We start from the raw sequence: 19,978 nt of genomic DNA on the forward strand, positions 1-19,978 counted from the left end.
TTTAAGCAAATAATGTTTATTTTTATATTGATGATACACTTAATATACACGTGGATTCAAGATACAAAATTCATTTTACAAGAGTTCACACCTGATGAATGTAGTCACATTCCTAGAGAACATTTATCAATGCAAAAATGTTTTCAATACACTGACAACAAAAATCAAATTTTCTGTAATCTTGTTATTAAAAAAACATCAAAACAACAATGTTTAACTTTCCATCCTCTACCATTTAAGTGCCCTTAAGGTGGTAGGCACCATAACAGAAGAAAACATTGGAAAGAAGGGCCTACTGAATCCACTCTGTGGAATCACAGTGTTTACTCTGAAATTCATTTAGTGAAGTAGTTAGTGAAAGGCTTGCTATCCTTTATAACAAATCACATATCATACAAGAGTCAAAAGTGATGAACTCAAGAAAATAAAATGTTTCAATAACTTCTCAGTTTCTAAAATCTATGAAGTATTAACTGTAACAGACAAAGCAGAAAAAGGCTACTGAAAAGGAACACAGCAGGAAAACATCCTTAAGAGTATGTATGGCTTAAGCAATTCATAAACACAACAAATAAGACTTTCACAATACCACAAATGTTCAAGTCAAATGATAATCGACAATATAATTTTCCCCTAGTCATTGGTAGTAAATAGCCCCTTCAAAATTTATTCTACTGATAACACATATAAAACTAGTGAATCTAAATGGTTTGCTGTCTCACAGAGCTGAGTTGACAGATTTTGATCTAAAATATTAACCCACAATACCCAAAATTTAGTACAAATGAGCAACAAGACAAAGTCTCAAGGATTACAGTGATTTGTGAATAACTAGATAGGCAACCAAATAGCTTCATTATTTGCAAATAGATTAGCAGCACTTGGATAAGAACTGTTACATGAAAATTATTGTGCTTCAATCACTTGAGGAGAGCTAATAAATATAACTCTATAATCCCTATAGTGTTACAATTCTATAACATTCAGTTACAGACGAGCACAATTTTTAAAAAGTATTTCACACCACTACAAAATCAAGTAATTGTATTCTCCAAATGTAATTTCTGCTATGATTGAAACAAGTGCATTTATGCCTAATATCCATAATATAGACAATAGGTTCACCATTATTTTCAGGGAAAAAGATCAAACATAACTTATTTTTAACTCCTATGTGATTAGCTTAACCTTTAGTGATGATTTGAATAAAGAAAAAGGATATTTAACCTTACAATGGAAACTGCCCAGAGAATATAATAATGTGGCCTGAAATGACAATGATCTTTAGAGCAAAGTAAGAAATGATTTATAACTGCTTCATCTGACTCAATGATTAATGAAACCACTATTGGTACTGGTACTACACAATGAAGATAACCTATTTGTATACTTTCCTTCACTTGTAAGCTCTACTGTGAAAATGTTAGGACATTGTACCTGCTTTTCCTATTATCTAAGTCCTGTCTACCTCAACTGGAAGAAGTTTCTAAAATACAAGACTCCTTGATTGTTGAACAGCAAGGTTTATTAAAAACAAACAAAAAATCATTGGAGAACTAGCCATATGGTCTATGTGGCAAAAGGAATGTATCCAGATAATTATAAAAAGCTACAAACATGTCCTAAGATATTTTACCAAACCATTAAAAGTTATTTTTAATAAGATAACCAAGAGCTAAAAAAACAAAAAACAAACAAAAAAAAACCACAACCTCATTCTTCAGGAAATAATAAAAATTCTTATTGCCCTAAAACATTCTAAGCAATTTTTTTTCCTGTAGATTTTTAATACATCACAACATATAATTTAGGAAAAAATTGTAATATGCAGAGGAGGGTAAGAATAAAATTTTTAAAAATGCAGTGGTTATTTTTCTATGGTTTGGAAGTATTTACTTTGGGATTATCATATATTATCATTTCATAATTTATATGGGTGGTCATACTGATTTGATGTTTGAGAAAACTTACGGGTCAAATTTTAATGTTCACAAATCTTAATTTTCATCACAGACAAGTGGATATTCATAATAGCTTCAAAAGGGAAAATAATACTAGTGATATAAAAATTTAAATACTGTTTACTGCAGACCTATAGGAAAGCTAGCTATAATTCCCTATCTCATTCTGAACATGATAGAATCACTCACTCTATTTCATTCCATAAGCCTAGCAGAAGAGTAAAACTCTGAACCCTGAAATTACCAATGTCTCAATAAACAATACTACACCTAAAAAGATGATTGTCTTAGGATATAGACTGGAAATGTTCACCAAAATAGGAAAATATTCCTAATAAGTAGTATGTTTTATGACCAAATTCAGGCTTAAGTGAATCTGGAGTGCAGAATTAACAAAATGTACTTCTAACTATTAAAAAGCTGAATCTACTGTTAAAATAATGTTTTTAAAAAATCGCACTGCTTAAAAAAAAATCACACTTAGAGTAGTCTGATAAGTAATAACTTTTAAAGAAAACACAAAAGAAATTAACAAAAATATTTTAAAATTAAGAAATGGTGCTTCAGTGATTAACAGTATTATACAGAAATGGAATTCTCAAAAGTTACACCAAACTAATAAGTGAAAAATACCAAATTTACCTTAAGAAAACATTTCATATTTACAGACTTCCAAAGGAAATATTTCTATGGCACCAACAAGTCAGTTACACTTAATTTAATACATTTATCTCTACCCAATTTAAGGGTATGTCCCCCTACATTATCCTGACACCCTTCCTTTCAATAGGTGATTGATTCCATTCACACATCAATTATTTTTCCTTAAACACAAGGCATGCTTAATAAGTCTTTGTTCAAAAACTCAGTTAAGCTGGAACACAGTGTAATACCATGTTCTGAAATTTTAGTTTGAGGAAGATGAATTGCCTTTTTTTTTTTTAAGGTAAAGTGGTCACAGTATCCAGGAGAGACTGGGAAGTGCAGCATGAATAGAAATAAAGTATCAAAGTCTTACGAGTACAGAATGGGGGAAAGGTTTGGTTTTCTAAGCAATTCTTACCTTATTTAACTGCAAAGTAACTGGCTTTACAACTGTTAGAAACAGAGGTTATATTCACAATGTCAGTCTCATCTACTGCACTTCTTACTGCTGCTCCTTTCCTCAAATTAATGTCCATACTGAGCCTGAGTCAGTTCTATGAATTTTAAATAGCATAACATCTACTCTGCTACTCTCCAATTGCAATGAATGATTTGGTTACTAGAACAATAGAATGTCAGACACGATGGACATTTTCACTGATTTTCCAGAAATAATACATTACCAAATTTTAGTATTTATTTACGAAAAAGGCGATTACAACTTTATTTTAAATTTAATACTGTAACTGAGAGGTGTTGTGAATAGTTGGCTTCCTATTAAAAATACAATGAAGAGGCAAATGTAACATTTGTTGGGTGGTAAAACCGACTTCTGACTCTAACTCCTCTTTTTAAGATAATTTAATATTGTATTACACAGATGTGATCGTTGTTACACAGTTGTTTTGCAGTTATATTTTATCATGCAAAAATAACCTCTACTTAATTTTTGCGGTGAATGTGTTCAAGGGTATACTAAACATCTCCTACACTCTTCCGAGCAAATACACAGGCCAGGTGAAAACAGGAGTAACAAACACTGATACTCTGTGGTATTCCATGTTCACACATTGGCACTGCACATATTCACTATCCTCTAAGAGGATATCCTCCCCCACCCATCATCCTTGGTAGAGGTTTGGAGGCCCAGATCTGACAGCACGCCATGCACCTAATATTAAGAATTCTATTTCATGTGTGAATATATCATCAATTTGCAGAACACAAGTGGTCTCATAGAGACAAAGAAATACAACTGGAGGCATTTTATTCACTAGAAGCATTTTCTCAGATGAGCCTACTCATCTTTGATATGCAACTCCAATAAGAAAAATCTATAGTCTGAAATGCCAAGACAGGACTAAATTAATCACAGCTGCTTCAAATATACAGATTAATAATCTCCTGTTGCTTATTAAATCCCACCCCCACCTAGGTACAGCCTTCCCCTACCTAATGCCCCTTTTTCTGCCTCACAGAGACAGATATAAAATGAGACACATCGGTGAAAACACTGTTCCAAAATTAAAATTTAGTATCAGGTATTGACATGGCAACTACACACAGAATTTCTCTATTTAAAGGACATTTTCCTATCTATTTTGAAATGTGATCAAAGTAATTTTTTCCACAGCCCCTTAATTCTCAATATAAATACTACTCAATAATAATACTCAATTATGGGTCAAGAAAAATAAAGGACTGAAACAGCTTAAGAACCTGCTGGTGTCTCAGTTTCACACACTAAGGTTTTTCAGGTTTATATCACTAATTTATCATCCATTTAAATGGAAATTGACAGATGATTTTAAAGCTAAGAATATCCTGCTTTCTGTTAATATCTTCATATCCTAATTCCAACTCCAAATTAGCCAATTTTACCCAAACACAAGCCCCTCAAAATAGAGGCTCATGAATGAGATACAGCCACAACCTAATTACAGCAGCATGAACGATGCCACTATGATGTCCTCATAGAACTTAAATAAATTCAGCCCACAGTGGGTATGGGTATATAATATACACATACTGCATCATTGCATACCAATATATTTACAAATATGTACATATATACAAAAAAGTATACAGAGATTGCATTTAGCATCACAAAAATATACACATGCGATTACAAATAAAATAAGATTTTTAAATAAATAAGGTCAACAAAAGAGCCCTCCGTGTAAATACCCTTTGTACTCTCCAAACACACACAGGAACATACACATCCAAAATATCACCAGGAGATTCATACCATTCATATTCGTATCAAACCTTTTTACTCACTTAGGGTAGGGAGGTGGTTCTGAATCACTGGCAGTAGCCAAGTTGGCTGACCCTTGGCACCTTACTCTATTTCCAGTCCAGAATGTTCTCTATATATCAGGCTGATTACAAGTCTTCATGGATAACTAAGTACAAGATTTTCCAACTGAGTCCAAACCCCTTTTAAGAGACAGAAAGTTATGAAGTCACACAAGTCAGAGATTAAACTTGGAGAAGAATGCTAAAGAAAGCTCCACAGATTGATACATAAATCAGATTGGATGGCTTTTCCATTTTCCTCGATGAAATTCAGTACCTAATCTGTTTCAGGGAATTCTATTACAAGAAGAAAATAAAGGGCGGTAGCCACAAGTAAGGAAAAAATAAACCCCAGATCCTGTATCAGGAAAATTTCAGTCATGACTAGATTGCACTTTGCTTTTATAATTTCAAAACATTTCAACTTGGTAAAAATATAAAGGGTATAATAAATTCTCTGTGCTTTGAGAGGTTTTGAGAGCACCACTTCCTAGGAGGAAAACACACACACGTATACAAAAAAATATATCCTGGCTAGAATCAAGGCTAAATTGTCTGACTTGGGGATTTCTTATAATTAATAAATAAAAATTTGCAGGGCTGACTGATTTCCTGGTTTCAATATTTGATATATTTAAAAAATACCTTAACCTTTTGTGCCAAAATGGAAATCTCTAATTATTCCTTTCTTGTTCATTATAGAAAGCAACCTGAGCTACCAGAAAGACTGGGCTGAGGTTAGGAGATTTGAGTTTTAGTTCAGGCTCTGCCACTATGAATAAACCTACAGTGTTTTAGGGTCTCAGCTTTCTCTTCTGAGAAGTAGGGAAAATAGCTGCTTTACCACCTTCAGAAATATACGGATAAAGAAAGAGAAAATAATTCCATTGTGCTTAACACTGTTCTCTGTGTAAGGGACTTCTTGCAATCCTATACCTTGTTTTTTTTGCAGTGATTCTTAAGGGAGGTGAGAGACTGTATCAGAATCTCCAGGGGGAGCTTGTGCAATTTGAAAACAAAGAAGTGCTTTTTTCCCTTTGCTTTGCTTTGTTCTTAGGTTCCAATGTTTAAATTTCTATGAATTCTAAAATTAAATAAATAAAGGGCTTAATATTTATATATTTATAAAGGGGAGTGGTATGCACTGAAAAAAGAGATTCTTTGCCAATACCCATGGGTGATTGTCCTTTTACACTTCTTATGCCTTGCTTAAAGTAATGTCTTAAAATGTAGAAGCTTGGTGATGGGTACAGGATGGTTCATTGAATGCTACATATGCTTAAAATTTTCATAATAAAAGTAAAAAAAAAGAAAGAAACATGAATTATTTGCACAAATATAATCTTCTCACTAAGGCTTACCCTGATCACTCACTTAGACACTGTTCTTCACCCCAAAACAATCAAAACATTTCCCTTACCATGTTCTAAATTTTCTTCATACAACTTACCACTCTCTAACATAAATTTTCTTATGTTTATTGCCTGACTCCTACTAAAATATAAGCTTCATGAAGACAAGGATTTTAAAGTCTCATTCATTTGCTTTCCCAATGCCTAGAACAAAATCTGGAATATAGTTTGTTCAGTCCATGTCTTCTTGAAGGCATGAATGAAACAATGGTACAGAATTTTTTAGCACAGTTTTCCTTTCTTAAAGATTCAAGATCGCTTCGGCTCACTTTAGATTTTTAACCACCAATAAGAAATTACACTACTATCAGCTTAAGTAACAATGTCATCATCTAAACCCTTGTCGTGATTTCTAAGACCCCTTGTTCTTGGACAAACATGTTTCTAATCACAAAAGCTCTAATTTCTTCACCAGATTAGCTTCTACAATAACCGAGACTCAGATATTTTCATGAACAAAAACAAGTTAAATATGACTTAGAAAAGAAAATGTCTATGGTAAACTCAGAAAAACTAGTTTTCCAGGTGGCAGGGGGAGGGAAATCAAGATTGCAATTATAGAACCATAAAACTGGATAGGACCTTGGGCTAATGCCTTCATTTTACAGATGAGAATACTATAAAACAGAAACATGAAGACACTTGTCAAAGGGCATAAAGCTAGCTCCAGGGAAGCCAGGATTAGAACTCAGGTCTCCTAGTTCTCAGACCAGTGTTCTTTATGCTAAACAGGTGAGAATAAAGCTCAGGAGGATAAATACTATTTTAAGCATCAGAGGAGAGGAAAATACGTGAGGTCAGGTACATTACTGGCACAGAAATTCAGGGGGACTGAAACAAGAGGTCAGCCTATTGCTATAATCCAGGTGAACACCATTATGAAAGGAAAGCCACAAAGTTTATAAAGGTACTGAAGAAAAGAAAAGCAGTCTTTATCTGATAAAGAAAAACAACCCACTAGGCAAAGGAAATCTCCCTCCAGGATAAGTTTTCAAAGCTTCTGAAACAAGGTTTAAAAGAACAAACAAAATAATGAAAAAAAAAAAAAAAAGAATGAAATACCACGAAGTCCCCTAAACCCAAGAACAATAATTTCAAGACTTCAGATGAAAAATCAGCAAATTGGAACAGGTATATGAATAACTTAGTCCCAAATAATTCCCTATGCCTGAAATGAAAACCAAGTTAAAAATATTACAGTAAAATTTCCCTAAGGACACAGGAAAGAGGCACCAAAAGCAATCACCTTATTTCCCCTGGGACTGCCAGAGGTAGAATGTGAGCCTGTACAAATTCTACAGTTAGGTAGAAGGGCTTTTGGTTCATAGATTTCTGAACTTGAATGCTGTGGAGTCAAAAGAAGGGGGGAAAAAAAACCCAAAGCATCGTCACTAATGCTTATGAAATTATGAAGGGGATGACAGAGAAGAAAAACACAAAAAACTTTATATTACATACAGAATCCTATTTAAAATAATAAAAAAAACTTGCGCATGAATATGAAATATTAAATATCAGGAGTTTAAAAAAATCTCATTTCCAAATTGTCAATGCAAAAGTTACTTCCATTTTAGGTTAAGTAATGATTCAGTTATCCCCAACTAAAATTAATAACATCTCTGACTTTGACATCTCATAAACGTGAACTAGGCAAAAAGATTATATAATCTCTGTCCTGTATGCCACAGCCCTCAGTCTGGATAGTCTTTAAACTTGATATCATGAATTAAGATTAAATAGAATTCCTGTGGAAACATTGTATTATGAAACCAACAATCTGATTTTTTGACTGAAATACTTAAAAGTCTTTTTTTTTTCATTTCTAGCATTCAGATTACAAAGAAAGCAAAATATGCCAGCATATCTCATGATAACACAGGGCTCACACGTTCCAAGTGATATTTATCATCTTAAGACTCCAATTAAAGATTTAACTTTTAGATGCAAATCAATCCTATACAGTTTCTGAAATTATGACAGGATTTAATGAATTAAATGATTTCAAAAATGGTCTTGATTATGCTTCAAAGAATCACACATTTGTCTACCTACTAAGTTGGAATGAAAAGAAATATTATGGAAAGACTGTTCTTGATTTTTAATAGTCCATGCTGGCTAGTTTCATCTTTGTGAACAATGATATATTTTCTAAATCCACACATTTAAGGTCCAAGTATAAGAGTTGGATTTTCTTCATTATATAAAAATAAATGATTTACTCTTCTGAGGGTGAGAACATTGACTATATGTGTGTAGGGATAGATGTTGGAGGTAAGTAGCCATACCTCAAAACCGAAAAGTAAAAATTCCAAGATTAATTGAGTTTTTTAAAAGACTTGAAAGACTGTATTTTAAAACAGTTACCCTAAAAGTCTGAACAATTTTTTCAGTTTGTTTTTAAAATGGTGGCCTTAAATTAAAAAATTAAAACTAAGTAACACCACTATGTGTCTGTCATCACATTAAAAAACGGCACCATGTAAAATCTGTGGCAAATGAAAAATTGTTTCAACAAGAGGATTTTTGTTTTAATAGTCATCTATGGTACTCTCGAGGAACACATTTCGAACATCCAGAATGGACGCTAATTCCAGAATGTGCTTCTGGAGGTGAGGGTTCTCCACTGTTTCATCCCTTGGCAGTTGGGGATATGATTCTGGATAGTTTCGTGTTTCCTGGTAGGCAAAGGAGAGAAAAGTCAAGTTTTAGAGTTTAATGAAGGAAATTATATACAACATTAATAATATTACTATTAACATTACAATATTAGGAATAACTTAATATGTAGTTCTCTGCATAGTAGTATGATTTTTTTTTAGGTTTTTTTTTTTAAGATTTTATTTATTTATTTGTCAGAAAGAGAGAGATAGAGAGAGAGAGCACAAGCAGGGGGAGCAGGAGAGGGAGAAACAGAGTCCCCGCTGAGCAGGGAGCCCGACATGGGACTCGATCCCAGGACCCTGGGATCATGACCTGAGCCAAAGGCAGACGCTTAACCGACTGAGCCACGCAGGCGCCCCTAATAGTATGATTCTTAATAGCAGTGTACTTGTTGAACACAGGAAATTGCTGATATTTGACTACTGTGACCTTCAAAAATTACAGTTTCATATGGTTCAACCTAATATATTCATTCAGTGAGTTATTTTACAAGTATTTATTGGGTCTTGCCACTTTTGAGTACTCTGCTATATTGTAGAAATCATATAATGCCAACTACTTAGGGGAAAGTCCTAGCATATGTAGGATTTCAACAAGTATTTGGCTAAATGAATGAATAAATAGATGTTGCAGCAGAAATTAAAATGAGAGGAAAGACATGAGAAGCACTGAAAAAGTCAAATTAATGAGCCTTGGCTGGGGCACCTGGGTGGCTTAGTCAGTTAAGCACCTGCCTTTGGCTCAGGTCATGATCTCCGGGTCCTGGGACTGAGCCCCACATCAGGCTTCCTGCTCAGTGGGGAGTCTGCTTCTTCCTCTCTATCTCTTTCCCTCTACCCCTCTCCACTGCTCGTTCTCTTTCTCTTTTGCTCTCAAATAAATAAATCTTTAAAAAAAATTAATGAGCCTTGGCAATTAATTATAGGACAGGGAGGTGTCAAAGATGACTGTGAGATTTTAGGAAGAAAAGACATAAGAGAAGAGCTGGGAGCCATTTGAGAGAAAAAGAGAAGTACAAGAGGAAATGATTTGGAGAGAGTAATAAAAGCTTCAGGTTTTAGGTATATTTTATTTGAAGTAATAGGGTAATACAAACAGAACTGCCCCTCAAAAGGAATTTGAAAATTCAGATCGATCTCAGAAGACAGGTTTGAGCAGTGTATGTAAAGACGGATATAATATGCATGGAGATAAATATTAAAGTCATGAAAATGCCTAAGATTTCTAAGAATATTAGCAAACAGTGTGAAAAAAAAAAAGAGTCCCTAAAAAGGGAAATACCAGAAAAAGAAAAAAAAAACAGAAAAGGAACAGTAAAGGAAAAAGAAAAAAAATTGTAATTGCATAGAAGCAAAAGAAAGAGACCGTTTCAAAAATGAGGTATTCTCACTTGGAAATTCTTCTTTAATTGGTAATTTCTTTTTTTTTTTTTTTTTTTTAAGATTTTATTTAGGGGCGCCTGGGTGGCTCAGACGGTTAAGCCTCTACCTTCAGCTCAGGTCATGATGCCAGGGTCCTGGGATTGAGCCCTGCATCCGACTCCCTACTCATGGAGAGCCTGCTTCTCCCTCTCCCTGCCGCTTCCCCTGCTTGTGCTCTCTCTCTCTCTGTGTCAAATAAATAAATAAAATCTTTAAAAAAATAATGAAGATTTTATTTATTTGAGAAAGAGAGAAAGAGAAAGCATGAGCGGGGACGAGTGACGGGGGTGGGACAGGGAAAGAGAGAGAAGCAGACTCCCTGCCTAGCAGGGAGTCTGATGCAGGGCTCAATTCCAGGATCCCAGGATCATGACCGGAGCCAAAGGCAGCCGCTTAACCGACTGAGCCACCCAGGTACCCCTTGGTAATTTTTATAGACTATAATTTTGTCACTCATTTAAAATTTCCTGGAGAAATAAGTTACTGCTTTTCTATGCATCTCACATGATAGTTCATATATTCAAATATCACTTCTACCGTTCTTCAGCCCTTAGGCATTACTCATTACAATTATAAAGACCAAAATTTTGTTTTACCACACTAAATACTAAATAGTCCTCATAGAGACAAAAAAAGAACTGTTCAACAACCCTAAAAAAAGAAAAAACCAAAAAACAAGATCTAATGGGGGACTATTATAAGGTGAATAATTCTCTCAGCTCACACAGGGCTGAGAGATGTTTGAGTTCTGACCAAACACGTCCTAGAGTGGAGAAAATCTGTTGAAACAGGGGACATATGAAAGAGACCCCAGAAAAATTATGCCTCTTAGTATTGGGCCAAAATAAACCTACATCTGTATGCTAACACTACTCTAAATCTATCCCTAAAATGCTTAAAAACAAGCCATAGGAAGGTCAAAGGAATTTGCAAGTTGATTAAACCCCTGCTACAATAAAGTCCAATATTCTTCAAAGAAAGACAACAAAGTCCAGAATTCAACATTATGAAATTCACAATGTACATACTCTACGAGAAAATTACTAGACATATAAAAAAATCAGGAATATGAGAGCCCTAACCAGTAGGAAAAATCATAAACACAAACTTATAAATGATAGAGAATATAGTATTAGCAGACAAGGACTTTAGCTCTTACACATACATTCAAGAGCACAAAGGAAAACATAATGAGGAGGGAAATGGAAAATATTAAAAGAACCAAACAGAACTAGAGATGAGAAAAATGTAATTCCTGAAATGAAAAACTAACTGGACAGGATTAACAGCATTTTAGACACTAAGGAAGAAAACATCAGTGAACTTGAAGACACAGCAATAGAAACTGAAACAGAAAGAAAGAAAGAAAAAGACTTTTTTGGAAAAATGAAGGGCACATGAAGTGATGTGGAGGTTAACAACAGGTTGTCTAATATATATGTAACTATGTCCCAGAGAGAATGGAGGAAGAAAAATATCTGAACAAAAATGACCAGAAGTATTCCAAAAATATTCCATAGATCCAAGATGATCAATGAACTCTAATTAAAAAAAATATATATATGATATACCTATCAAGGTATATCATAATCAAATTATAGGAAATAATATGAAGAAAAAATCTTAAAAATACCCAGAGAAAAATGAAAAGACACATTACACATCACAATAATTGATAGAACAAGTATTCAGAAAATCAGTAAAGATATAAAAACCATGATGAACAACATTATAAGTCAAGGTTATCTAAAAGACATTTATAAAACTCTTTATCTGATGTTATGACATTACTAGCATGTATGTTTATTGAAAGTATCTGTGGAACATTTACCATGATAGATGACATCTGGATGATAAAACAAGTTTCAATAAGTTAAAAGGATTTAAGCCATACAAGGTATATTATCTGACCACAAAGGAATTAGCTTAGAAGTCAGTAAGATAAAGATAATTCAAATTTTTTTTTTTTTAATATTTATTATGTGAGAGAGAGAGAGAGCGAGCAGGGGGAGGGGCAGATGGAGAGGGAGAAGAGCCTCTCAAGCAGACTCTGCCTTGAGCATGGAGCCCAATGGGGGGCTCGATCTCACACCCCTGAGATTATGACCTGAGCTGAAATCAAGAGTTGGACACTCAACAGACTGAGCCTCCCAGGTGCCCCAATAACTCATATATTTAGCTACAAAACAACATATTCTTAAATAACCTGTGGTTCAAAAAAAAAAAAATCAGAGTGAAATAAAGACTGTTTCAGAGAAATAAATAATGAAAGAATTACCATCAGATTTGCACTCTAAGAAATGATAAAAGATTCTATAGTAAGAAAAATGATAGCAGATGGAAAATTAAATACAGGAAGAAATAAAGAGCAGCAAATTTTAAAAAGATTTTAGTTATTTATTTGAGATAGAGAGCGAGAGAGTACGAGTGGGGCGAGGCACAGAGGGAGAGGGAGAGGGAGAAGCAGGCTTCCCGCGGAGCAGGGAGCCCAATACAGGGCTCAATCCCAGGACCCTGAGATCATGACCTGAGCCGAAGGCAGACACTTAACCAAATGAGCCACCCAGTGCCCCATCATTTAAAAAGTTTTTTAAAAGATCATTCATTGACTGTTTAATGCTATGCTAACCACAAAGTATCATTTAGTATATACCGATTCATAAAAGTCAAATGTACAGAGTTGGGAGGGAGAATATAAAGGTATACTGTTATAAGACAATTATATTAAATGTGAAGTCATATTAATAAGTAAAACAACATATAGAGGTAAATCAATACTATTGTTAAAATAAAATTCTAAACCAAAACAAAACAAAACCTCCGTTAATTCAAATGAAGATGAAAGCAGAGAAAGAAAAAAGGTACAAACCACAGCCAGGACAAATAGATAACAAATAATAGTATATTTAAATAAAACTGTGGTTTTTTTTAAAGATACTTTTTATTTATTTATTTGACAGACAGATAGAGAGCACAAGTAGGCAGAGCGGCAGGCAGAGGGAAAGGGAGAAGCAGGCTCTCTGCTGAGCAGGGAGCCCGATGCAGGGCTCGATCCCAGGACCCTGGGATCATGACCTGAGCCGAAGACAGCCGCCTAACCGACTGAGCCACCCAGGCGCCCCTTAAATCAAACTATGTTACAAAATTACATTTAATATTAACATAATTCAAAACTAAAAATATCAAATGAAAGTAGAGACTGGCAAACTAAATAGAAGAAAAAAGCAGGACCTAACTAATGCTATTGAAAAGAAATCCACTTTAGGGGCACCTGGGTGGCTCAGTTGGTTAAGCATCTGCCTTCAGCTCAGATCATGATCCCAGGGTCCTGGGGTTGAGCCCGGCATTGGCATCTGGTTCCCTGCTCAGCGGGGAGTCTGCTTCTCCCTCTGCCTCTCTGCCCCCCGCCCCGTGCTCTCTTTCAAATAAATAAATAAAATCTTAAAAAAAAAAAAAAAGAAGAAAAGAAAAGAAATCCATTTTAAGTATAAGGAGAACCATAGGTTAAAAGTGAAAGGGTGAAAAAAGATTTGCTATGCAAACACAAACCAGAAGAAAACAAGTATGGTTATATTAATATCAATCAAATAGATTGCAGATCCAGGAATATTGCCACACATAATAGATATTTCATAAATGAATGGGTAATTTCAACAAGAAGACAGAACAACCCTCAGTATGTGTGAACTCAATAACAGCTTCAAAATGCACAAAGAAAAATGAGAACTGAAATGAGAAATTAACCAATTCATAATTATAATTATAGGTTTAGATACTCCTGTCAGGGATGGAACAAGCAGACAAAAAAATCAGTAAGAATACAGAACACTGTTTAAAATAGTTCAGTAGCAAGTTGAACAAATTGACATTTATACATAACTCCTTTTTTTTTTAAAGATTTTATTTATTTATTTGACAGAGAGAGACACAGCGAGAGAGGGAACACAAGCAGGGGAAGTGGGAGAGGGAGAAGCAGGCCCCCCGCAGAGCCTGGGGATCATGACCCGAGCCAAAGGCAGACGCTTAAGGACTGAGCCAGCCAGGCGCCTCTCCCCCTTTTTTTTTTTTTTACAGAGAGAGAGAATGGGAGAAAGCATGAGGTCGGGAAGGGGCAGAGAGAGAATCTTAAATAAATTTCAATTATTTAAATCATATTAAGGCAGTGCTTGAAAGTGCTTATATTAGAAGAGAAAAAAGTTGTTAGGTCTAAGCTTAAAAATATAGAAATTAAAAGAGAAAATTAAAATCAAAGTACAGCTGACCCTTGAACAATGCGGGGATGGGGGTTTGGAGTGCCAACCCCAGCACCGGTGAAAATCCACATGTAACTTTATGGGGCGCTGGGCTGGCTCAGTCGGTGGAGCATGCGACTCTTGATCTTGGGGCTGTATGTTCGAGCCCCATGTTGAATGTAGAGATTACTTAAAAATAAAATCTTAAAAAAAATCCATATATAACTTTAGACTCCCCAAAATTAACCAAGAGCCTACTGTTGACTGGGAAGCGTTACTGATAACAGAAAGAGCCAATTAACACATATTTTATATGTATATGTATTATGTATTATATTCTTACAATAAAGTAAATTAGAGAAAAGCAAATGTTATTAAGAAAATCATTAGGAAGAGAAAATACATTTACAGTACTGTACTATATAAAAAAATTCACAGATAAGTGGACCTGAGTGTTCAAACCTGTGTTGTTTAAAAGTCAACTGTAATGAAAAAGAAGAGAAACAATAAAGTATATATGGAAATAGATTATAAAAAGATGAACAACAGTAAAAAAAAAAGTCAATGAAAGCAAAAGTTGTTTATTTGGAAAGATCACTAAGATTAACAGACTTTTAGCTAGACTGAGAAAGAAAAAACAAGACAGGAAATATTACCAATATGAGGATAAAAGATCACTGGAGAGCCTATATGGATTAAAAGGATAATGGAATATTATGGACAATGTTTTGCAATAAATTAGACAAATGAACTTGTAAGACACAAATGATCAAAATTGACTAAGAAAAACAGAAAACATGAAAAGCCTTTGAAATTGAACTCAAAATTTAAAAACTTCCAAACAGGAAAACTCCATGTCTAGATGCTTTACTAGTGAATGCTATCAACCTTTCAAGGAAGAAATAATACCAATCCTAAAGAAACTATAAGAAGTAGAAGAGAATGAAACACATCCCAACTCAATTTATGAAGTCAGCAATACATGATAACAAAACCAGACGAAGACATTATAAGAACAGAAAATTAAGTCCCATACTCACTCATAACAAAAGATGTAAAGATCCATAAGGAAATACTAGCAAATTGAATCCAGCAATGCAAAAGGATAATACATGACCACAAAATACAATTAACCCAGATATACAAGGCTGAACTTACTGTTAGAAAAATCAACCGATGCTATTCACCGTGTTAATAGAATTAATATTTATTAGATAATTTAATGAAGAAAAAAAAGTATTTGACAATCTTCCATACCTATTACTGATAAAAAAAAATCTCAACAGATTAGGAACAGAAGGGAGCTCAGTCAACCTGAAACAGGACATCTATGAAAAACCAACAGTCAACACCTAATTTATGGTAAAAGATTAAATATTTTTCCCCAAAACCCAGGAACAAGGCAAGGATGTCCATTCTCACTAGTTCTATTCAACATTTTACCAGAAGACCTAACCTTGAAATAAAGTACAAAAGCAAAAACAAAACAAACAAAACCCCACCATAATAAAAGACATAGAGATTGGAAAGGATGAAGTAAAAACTATTTTGTTTGAAAATGACATGATTATGTACACACAAAATCTTAAGGAATGTATAAAAAAAGCTAGCAGAACTAACATTTCAATTTAGGAAGACTGCAAGGAAACAAGGTCAATTTTAAAAACAGCAGTATTTCTGTGTATTAGCAACTAATAATTAGAATATGAAATAAAAATATAATTCTATTTATAATGCCTCTCTAAACTTGAAATACTCAGGAATAAATTTATTAAGATACATATAACACCTATAAGATGAGAATCACAAAACACTGCTGAGAGAAACTGAAGACCTAAATAAATGGGGAAATACACCATAGTCATTGATTGACTCAATATTATTAAAATACAATTCTCCATAGATTGGTTACATAGATTAAGTGCAATCCCAATCAAAATGTGAAGTTGCTGCTAAATTTCACATAGAAAGGACCCAGAATAACCAAATCACTTAAATTTTAGGGGGACTCACACTACAGGATTTTAAGACTTACTATAAAACTGGAATAATCAATCAAAAAAAAAAAAACTGGAATAATTAAGGCAGCAGTGTATTGGAGAAAAATGCCATTGGTCAATGAAACAGAATTTAGAGTCTAGAAATATCTCTATACATATATGGTTGACAGATTTTCAAAAACGTTACAAAAGTAATTCAAAGAGAAAAGGATAACCATTTCAATGATACTAAAATAATTTCATATCCATATGAAAGAAAAAACCATTAACCCTTACCTTACACTGTAAACAAAAATAACTCAAGATACATCATAGACCTAAATGTAAAAAAGCTAAAGCTATAAAACTTCTAGAAGAAAACTTGGAAAAAATCTTTGTAACTTTGGAAAAGGTGAAAATTTCTTGGATAAAACACAAACCACAAAAGAAAAAAATTGGTTAGTTGAAACTTCATCAAGAATTTAAAAGCAACTGTTAAGAAAAACCACTGTTCGAGGAAAGAAAAAGGTAAGCCACAGAATGCAATAAAATATAGTTGAGAAGCACATGAAAAGATGTCTCACATCACATTATTCAGTGAAATGCAAACTGAAACTACAATGAGATAACACTATAAATTCACAAAAATGGGGGCGCCTCGTGGCTCAGTCAGTTGGGCATCTGCCTTCGGCTCGGGTCGTGATCCTGGGGTCCTGGAATTGAGCCCCACATTGGGGTCCCTACTCAGCAGGGAGTCTGGTTCTCCCTCTGCCCCTCCCCCACTCATGCTCATTCTCTCTTAAATAAATAAAAATCTTTAAAAAAAAATTCACAAAAATGGTTGAAATTTAAAAGACTGACAACACCAAATGTTGGCAAGGATATAGAGAAACTTTCATACACTGTTGCTAGAAACATAAAATGGTACAAATACTCTGAGAAATGGCAGTTTATGATAAAACTAAACACATACCTACCCTATGACCAAGAAAATTCAAAATATATGTCTGAGCAGACTTGCACAAGAATGTTCACAGCTAGTTTATTTACAGTAGTCAAAAATTTAAAACTGCCCAGGTGTTTATCAAAAGGAGAAGGCCTAAATAAACTGTGGTATATTCAGACAATGGACTACTACTACTCAGTAATAAAGAGGAATGAGCTCCTTTTATATGAAACATGGATGAATCTCAAGAACAACATGCTTGGGGGCACCTGGGTGGCTCAGTCGTTAAGCGTCTGCCTTCGGCTCAGGTCATAATCCCAGGGTCCTGGGACTGAGCCCCACATCGGGCTCCCTGCTCAGCGGGAAGCCTGCTTCTCCCTCTCCCACTCCCCCCTGCTTGTGTTCCCTCTCTCGCTGTGTCTCTCTCTGTCAAATAAATAAAATCTTAAAAAAAAAAAAAAAAGAACTACATGCTTGGTCAAAGAAGGTTTACACAAAGGCGTACACACTGTATAATTCAAGTTCATGAATAGGTGAAACTAAGCTATAGTGAAAATAATAAAAAATAGCATTGCCTCTGGGGTAATGGGTACTGGACTGACTGGAAAAGGGTTTAGAGAGAATTTTCTGGAATGATGCTATGTTGTATAACTTGATACACGGGTGTATGTATTTGTCAAAACTCACCTAATGGCACATGTTAGTTTTGTGCACTTCACTGGATACGAACTTCACATTAAAAAAAAAGAAGTGGGGAGATGAACCATGAGAGACTATGGACTCTGAGAAACAAACTCAGGGTTCTAGAGGGGAGGAGGGTCAGGGGATGGGTTAGCCTGGTGATGGGTATTAAAGAGGGCACGTATTGAATGGAGCACTAGGTGTTATATGCAAACAATGAATCATGGAACACTACATCAAAAACTAATGATGTAATGTATGGTAATTAACATAATAAAATAAAATTTAAAAAAAAGTGTGTGTGTGTTGTGTGTGTATAGTTATTTATATGTATGATGAAGTGTTGAGGGGTAAAATCTATTGATGTCCACCATTTATTTCAAAATGCATCACAAAATGAGATAAACTGATGAATGAAAAGAGGAATGGATAAATGTACCAAAACAAATATATCAAAATGTTAGCTGCAGAATCTAGCTAGTGTATATATGGATATTCATTGTACAATTCTTTCATATTTAAAATTACCATAATAAAATGGAAAAAAAATCATCCTATTTTTAAACTAAAAGTTACAAGAGACTTAAAAATGTTCAGGCATAGGGGTGCGTGGGTGGCTCAGTTGGTTAAGCATCCAACTCTTGGTTTCAGCTCAGGTCAGGATCTCAGGGTCATGAGACTGAGCCCTGCATCAGGCTCCACATTCAATGCAGAGTCTACTGGAGATTCTCTCTCCTTCCGGTTTCTCTCTGCTCTTCCCCCCGCTCTCTCTCTCTCTCAAGTAAATAAATGAATTCTTTAAAAAATGTTCAGGCATATTTGAAAAAGAACCAAATGTTACTTATAGAAATGAAAAATATAATGGCTAAAATTTTTAAAACCTCAATAAACAGTGTTACGTAGTTATATGAATTCACAGAAAAAAACCAAATCACTTAAGAGCAAAATGGACAAAAGATTTGAACACACTCTTCACAAAGAGGAACAAAGAATAAAACATGAAAAGTTACTCAACCTAAAAGCAATTTCAGAAATAAAAATTAAAACCACTATGAACTACTAATTTATACCCATTAGAGTCACATGATATAAAGTAAGACTGCAACAAGTGGTGAGGATTAGAGCAAAAGTAACTCTTACACACTGCTAGTGAGTGTAAATTGATACAACCACTTTGCAAAACATTTGGCATTACCTAGTAAAGTTGGAAGATGCTTATATAATCTGACCTCACATCCCAGTATAGAAAATCTTATACATGTGTACCAGGTAACTGATAGAAGATTTCACAGTGGCATTGTTTATAATAATAAAAAAATGGAAACAACCTAAATACCCATTATCAGTAGAATGGACAAGAAATTTTTGAAATACAGTCAAACAATCGAATCCTATAGCACACTGAAAACAAATGGATGAAAGTTACAGTTGTCATCAACTTGGCTCAATCTCAGGACTATAATAGTAGGTGAAAAAAAGCAAGCTGTAGAAGAATACAAACAATTTGGATCCATCAACATGTTGTGTAGGAATTTAAATAATACATATGGCAAAGCTATAAAGAAAAACGAATGATAATTATAAAATTCAGGATTTTAATTTCATTTGAGAGAGAGATAGGATCCGGGAAGGGCCTAAAAGGTAATGAAAATGTTCTACTTCTTAAACTGGCATTCAGATGTGCCTTATATGGGTCATCTTTATATGTCATAATAATTTGTAAATATTATTTTGAATCT

General features: G+C 34.3%; 1 protein-coding gene across 3 annotated transcripts in view; it reads right to left on the bottom strand.

Annotated features, from left to right (window-relative positions):
• Positions 1-19,978, bottom strand: part of SCAI (suppressor of cancer cell invasion) — a 138,840-nt gene continuing 118,862 nt past the window's right edge. For 2 of the 3 annotated variants that reach the window (XM_036112929.2, XM_036112930.2), the window contains one exon: positions 1-8,994. In XM_036112929.2, the coding sequence (XP_035968822.1) occupies positions 8,848-8,994 (147 nt within the window). In that variant the 3' untranslated portion in view covers positions 1-8,847. The remainder of the gene's footprint in view (positions 8,995-19,978) is intronic. The other variant, XR_013443844.1, reaches the window with a different exon arrangement.

The sequence above is a fragment of the Halichoerus grypus genome, chromosome 14 (genome assembly GCF_964656455.1).
Source record: "Halichoerus grypus chromosome 14, mHalGry1.hap1.1, whole genome shotgun sequence".
NCBI lineage: Eukaryota > Metazoa > Chordata > Mammalia > Carnivora > Phocidae > Halichoerus > Halichoerus grypus.